Source organism: Tupaia chinensis, unplaced genomic scaffold (assembly GCF_000334495.1).
Source record: "Tupaia chinensis unplaced genomic scaffold, TupChi_1.0 Scaffold000473_1, whole genome shotgun sequence".
Lineage (NCBI taxonomy): Eukaryota > Metazoa > Chordata > Mammalia > Scandentia > Tupaiidae > Tupaia > Tupaia belangeri.
Window position 1 is genome coordinate 1,030,113 of NW_006159982.1, and position 6,000 is coordinate 1,036,112.

At 44.8% G+C, this 6,000-nt stretch overlaps 1 protein-coding gene across 2 annotated transcripts in view; it reads right to left on the reverse strand.

The window, feature by feature from the left end:
* Positions 1 to 6,000, reverse strand: part of PTPN14 (protein tyrosine phosphatase non-receptor type 14) — a 206,881-nt gene that overhangs the window by 46,393 nt on the left and 154,488 nt on the right. For both annotated transcript variants that reach the window (XM_006155825.3, XM_027774712.1), the window contains exons 6-7: positions 5,401 to 5,471; positions 4,269 to 4,356 (exon numbers count right to left, since the gene is read on the reverse strand). In XM_006155825.3, the coding sequence (XP_006155887.1) occupies positions 4,269 to 4,356; positions 5,401 to 5,471 (159 nt within the window). The remainder of the gene's footprint in view (positions 1 to 4,268; positions 4,357 to 5,400; positions 5,472 to 6,000) is intronic.

Genomic DNA, 6,000 nt, shown 5'->3' on the forward strand with positions numbered 1-6,000 from the left:
CTGTGTTAATGAATTCAATCTAGCCATTCCAAAGTGTCTATATATATATATATAGATTGCAAAAGAACATGATAGGCACCATAAATGTGTACAACTTTTATTTAAAAATAAATTTGGGGGGGACCATGGTGTAATGTTTATGTTGCTGGATTCCTATGAAGTTAACTACAATTCGAGTCCAGGACCCAGCAGCTTAAAACTGTGCATACATGCCCAAAATCCCAAGAGGAGAAGGGAGGAGAAGGGATTGTGGCATGGCCATCCTTCAGGGGCTCATTTCTTGCTTTCTATCTCTCTGGTGAACACGTGTGCCCTATAGCAAAAATCTCTCTAAAAACAATTTTTTAAAAATAATTTTAAATAGGAGTTTATATTTATTGAGATAGTGTTATAAAAAGGCTCACCAGCAGTCTTGCAAGCTTTGGCTGCGGTCCATCTTTGGATCGCATGGCCTGTTTCTCCCATAGGCGGCATGAATCACAGCATCAAAGCAGTAAGACAGTCCACGGTGTGTGTGTGTTGGCAGTGGGGCAGGCCCTGGAGGAACTCGCCCACTGAACTTCCTAATGGAAGTTTTTATTCTCACTTTGTCACAACACATTTCCAGTTTAAGAGAAAAATTTAGGGGCCAGCAAGTTGCATCAAAATTAAAGCACTGGATTCTACATGGCCAACTGCATGGTTCGAGACCTGAACTCGGTGGCTTAAAAAAAAATCACACTGGGTATGCGTGCGTGCACATGCCCAAAATCCTGACAAGAAAGTAGAGGAGAAGGTATTGTGGACATCCCCCCCAGGGGGTGATTCTTCATTCTTACTCTCTCTCTCTCTTTGGTGAACATGTATGTTCTACAACAGAAAAACTTTAAAAAGAGAGTGAAAATTTTAGGATCTTTCTCAGATTTCCTAGCCATTTTGACTTTGTCTTTCATGAATATCTATTATGATCTCTTCCCTTCTTAGTTTCTGTTTTTTAACATCAAAGTTATATATGCACATACTTTGAAGAGCTGAATATTCCTCAGGGCTTATTTTTATAAAAGTCCATAGCAGACCTGGTCCACTGCATCCTCTCCCCAGAGGCAGCAACCTTCACCTCCTTTCAAGCCCCAGAATGTGTTTTTGGCCCTATCAGCAGAGACCCTCACAGTCAGTTACAGGACAACTTCTAGAACCCCCACCTTCTGTTCTCCCTTTTTAGAACTCCCATTATGTTGGATCTTCAATGGGTCTTTTCTCTCCTTTCTCTGCTTTCTATTTCCACATACTGTACTTTGGTTTTTGGTGAAATTTCCTCTACATCTTTTTTTTTTTTCTTTTTTTAAGAATTGCTTTACTTTGGGAACCAGCAGTTAGCGTAATGGCTATGTCACCGGACTCCCACGTAGTCGACCGCGGTTCGCATCCCAGACCCGGTGGCTTAAAACTCATGCTGAGCGCATGTGTGTGCGTGCCCAAGATCCCGAGAGGAGAATGGAGGAGAAGGGATTGCAGCGTGGCCATCCCCCCTGGGGGGTGATTTCTCGCTTTCTGTCTCTTTGTCTCTGTCTGTCTGACGATTGCACGCGCCCTATAGCGAAAACCTCTCCCAAAAAAAAGAACTGATTTACTTTTTTTTTTTTTTTTTGGAGAGATTTTCACTGTAGGGCGCGTGCGCTCGCCAGACAGACAGAGAGAGACATAGAGTCAGAAAGCGAGAAATCATCCCCGAGAGGGGATGGTCACGCCGCAATCCCTTCTCCTCCATTCTCCTCTCGGGATCTTGGGCACGCACGCACACGCGCCCGGCGTGAGTTTTAAGCCACCGGGTCCAGGACACGAACCGCGGTCGACTACGTGGGAGTCCAGTGACATAGCCATTAAGCTAACTGCTGGTTCCCAAGAACTGATTTACTTTTATTCACTGTCATTACTTTATTTTTTTGAAGTTGACCAGAGAACGTCAGAGAGAGAGAAGGAAAGCAAGGAAGTAAGCTGCCAGGTCCGGGACTTGAACCACAGTTAGCCATGTGGGAGTCCAGCTGCCTTAACCACCACACCACCTGCTGGCCCCTGATCTATTAAATTTTCCATCTTTATATGACAGTTTTTAATTTCTGAGAATATATTTTTGTAAATCTTTGCAAAGACTCATTGGACAGTGCTTTGACCAGTGGGTTGTTCTCTCTATAAAGACTCTTAGGTCTTCCAAGCTCCTTCACTCTGTGTTGGCCTCTATCCTACGTACAAGGGCATCCTGTAAGGGTGGTGCTTGGCTTCTATTCACTTTCGAGAGTGGGATGCCAACTGCTGTTGGGAACTTCAGGAGCATGAGATGACCTATTGCCTTCACTATCTGCTCATGGTAGGGCCCTGTCTGCTTTTTCACACATCCCAGAGCTGACCACATCACAACCTCCACTCAACATCCTGGGGTGACCAGGTGGTCAACACGTGGTCTGCATGTGGTCACTTTAGTCATACACAGATACATAGGGAGAAGAGAACAGAAGGCAGCAGCCTGGCTAAGTCATGTAACCAGCAATGAGTCAGCAGTGCCTGTCTTCCCACGCAGAGGAAGGTGTACCACCCCCTGGTCCCACTATGAACGTACTAGAAAGTGTATCAGGGCCAAGCACAGTGCTCTTCAACAGTATCCTCAGCACCCCTCTTTTCCAAAGCTTAGACTTACTTAAAAAAAAAAAAAAAAAAACATAAGCAAATGACCACAACAGAACCCCCAACTTGCAGGGATAGAAAAGTCAGTTTTTTTCAAAGTGGAGAGAAAGTTTACTCTGATTTTTCAACGGCCCCAAATATCATGACTATATATGGGCGGCTGAAATGTTAAGTGGGGTGCAGATGGCTTCATAAGGCATTATTGCAAGGGAAATGGATTACAACCCTATGAAGGGCAGCTATTAGAGAAGCAAAAGAAAATTAAACAGATCTGAAAAAGAGCCATTTAGCCCTTTCGCAAGCTGCGGCCACCCTGCTCGGTTCTGCTTGATGCACATGGGCAGTTCTCATTAAGGCAAATTGCAAACGCGCAGTAGAGGGAGAGCTGAGCACTTATAAACAGCCAGTGGAGCCAGTCTGGAGTGAAATGTTTGTGCTGGAATTGCAGGCGTCTCCCAAACTGTTGAAATGTGCCAGTTGCTTTAGGTGTCTGATAAAACTCCATTTTTCGTAAAGTTGGTCAGCAGAGAGAAGAAAACGAGTTTGGATTGCGGGCTCTGCTCTATAAATGACCATGCACCATGACCTCCAACCACACCCACTTCAGGAGGTGGATGCGCTGTACAGAATGTAAAGTACTATCAGTTTCCCAGGTACAGTTTCCACCAAACGCCATGCGGGCTAGAAACTTAAAACGGAGGGCTCTACAGAGCTAGAGATACAAAATATGACAGCCTACAGGAAATGTTTCCTTCTAATTCACAAACAATTATCTCTGTCTTCACTCAAAGGAGAATAAACATAAGGAATAAAACTACGAGCTGGTGTCTTTATTAATGTACACATGACAGTTGTGTGTCTTAAGTCTGGATGTGAGCCGTGATACCTTCAAGGTGCTAGATGGGCTGGTAACTCAACTCAGATGGTTGTCTTACAAATGAGGTATTCTGCTGAAGACCATGGAAGAATTCAAAATCTCTTAAGAAAAAGCATTTAGGGGTTAGCATTTAGAAAAAGCATTTATAGTGGTTAAGGTGCTGGATCCCACAAGGCCAACAATGTGGTTCGAGTCCTAGATGAGATGGCCTGAAAAACATGCCAGGTACATCTGCATGCATGCCCAAAATCCCAAGGCAAGAAGGGAAAGAAAGAAAGTGAGAGCATTTGTGGGGCCAGCAGATGGCATGGTGGTTGAGGCTCTGGGTCCCAGATGGCTGACTTAGAAGTTTGAGTCCCAGACCCAGAGACTTGAAGGCTATACAGGATGTGTATGCATACATGCCCATGATCCCAAGAAGAGAATGAAGGAGAAGGTTCTATGGCATGGCCATCTCCCTTGAGGGATGATTTCTCACTTTCACTTTTTCTCTCTCTCTGGCAAGTGTGCATGCCCTATAGCACACACATACGCACGTGGGCACACACACACACACACACACACACATAAATTTTTTAAAGTGCTTATTTCCTGAAGTAAACTGGAGTTGCCACCTAAGGCCACATAGCACCAAGAAGGCCAAGCCATTCTGCCTTACTCTATTGATGCTGGCTTTTCAAATACCAGTGCCATTCTGAGAAGGTGAAAGCAAGGACAGGGCCTAACATGTTACCTTCACGGGGAAGATTTCCTGTCCAAATCCATCCAAACGCTCCACTTCATTGATGTACATAAGCTCGGCTTCCGCTGGCAGGATTCCACTGAAACCAGAACAGCAAAGGAGGAAATGGTTAAGGGCTACAAAGTCAGTGGCAGACACTAGCCTCTTGATGGCAAATTCCAGAGCTGTGGCTAAGCTCCTTTCTGGGAAGAGCAATCATTACCCAACGGTGAGAACTTGGTGCTATTACTAAGTAATTCATTAACACATCCCCTGATGGCCTTTCACTCAACAAGGAATACAAATAGGAAGGTAAGGTATTTAATTAAGAGCCACAGCCCTATAAACATTATTCCAGACTTCTCTATGAATAAGGTCATCTGCTTTAACAAGAAGTTATTTTTTCTTCCACCTGGGTGAGGTCTCCACTACTTAAATAAACAAACAAATAAAAATGATAAAAAAAATGTATAAGGATGATATCTTGCAAGTTAAGTGGCCAAGACAAGAGAGCCTCAGAGCACTGCGCAGGTCCTCTGAGGTTGGACAGGAAGGACATTTGTTTTCCACTAGTCCAAGCAGCTCCAAGTGACCCTGATGTCAAGCTCTTGGTGGTCTCTGAAGTTACTCTCCCTGCTCTCCCATTCCCCTTCCCTGTCTCACCTTCCCACCCAATGTGGCACTTTAGTTTTTCCACTGGGCACAGGCAGCCCCAAGCCAGGTTTGACAGCAGGTTTTAGGAAGGACACAGAGAGGGATTGTCCTAGCCAAAAAAATCTTTATCTGGGTGGTCTTTCTGGTGGAGAGGCAGGAGAAAGGAAGGACACATGGGGAGAGGGGAAGGGAAAGTGATAGGGAGAAGAAAGGAAGGAAGGAAAAGGAGCAGTCTTAAAGGAAGGAGGGAGAAAGAAGGTATTGGAGGGGAGGGAAGGGTGAGAATGAGAAAAACGAGAGAGAAAAGTAAGAGGGAAAGGAGCAGTTTCAAGTCTACATACACCTTGCTCAGAGCAGGGCAGAGCTGTCGTAGTGGAAGACAGCCTGTAGTGGAAGACAAGCCAGGAGTACAGTGGGAAACAAATGCACCAGCCCCACGGCCAGCAGCTATCTGCTGTCCAGGCAACTCTGTGCTCACTACCTCCCTTACCTGTGGGCTTTGTGCTCTTGGGCCACCTTCTGCGTCAGCTCCTCCAGAACTGCCTCTTCTAGAGCCAAATCCTGTAAGAATAAAAATCACTTCATGTCAAGAAGGCACGGGCATTGGCACATTTGCTTATAAATCTTGAAAGCCCCTTCTTCAGGAAATGAGCCGGACCAGCCTCATCTCCTCAGGCTCTCCTCCATGCCTGCAGAATTGGAGCTTGTAATTCGGGGGACTGAGTTAGGAGTCTATTGCCATAACATGGCTTTCTGTTACAACTTAGGTTAAGTCAAGGCCTTTTGGGTTGCCACCTACATGATGTAGGGCCCAGGAATAGCTCTATTTCATTTACCTTCTTCCCTATCTGTCTCCATCTGGGATGTACTTTTATCAGAAATGTTTTAAATATATATACACACACACACATATACACGTATATGTCTATACATACACATACATACACACATATGCACACACATACACACAACTATATACAAACATGTATTTATACATATACAAACATAGATATTATTTTATTAATGATAGGCAGTGCATGTGCACGCATGCCAGAGAAACACAGGAAGAGAGGAGAGAGAGAGAGAGGGC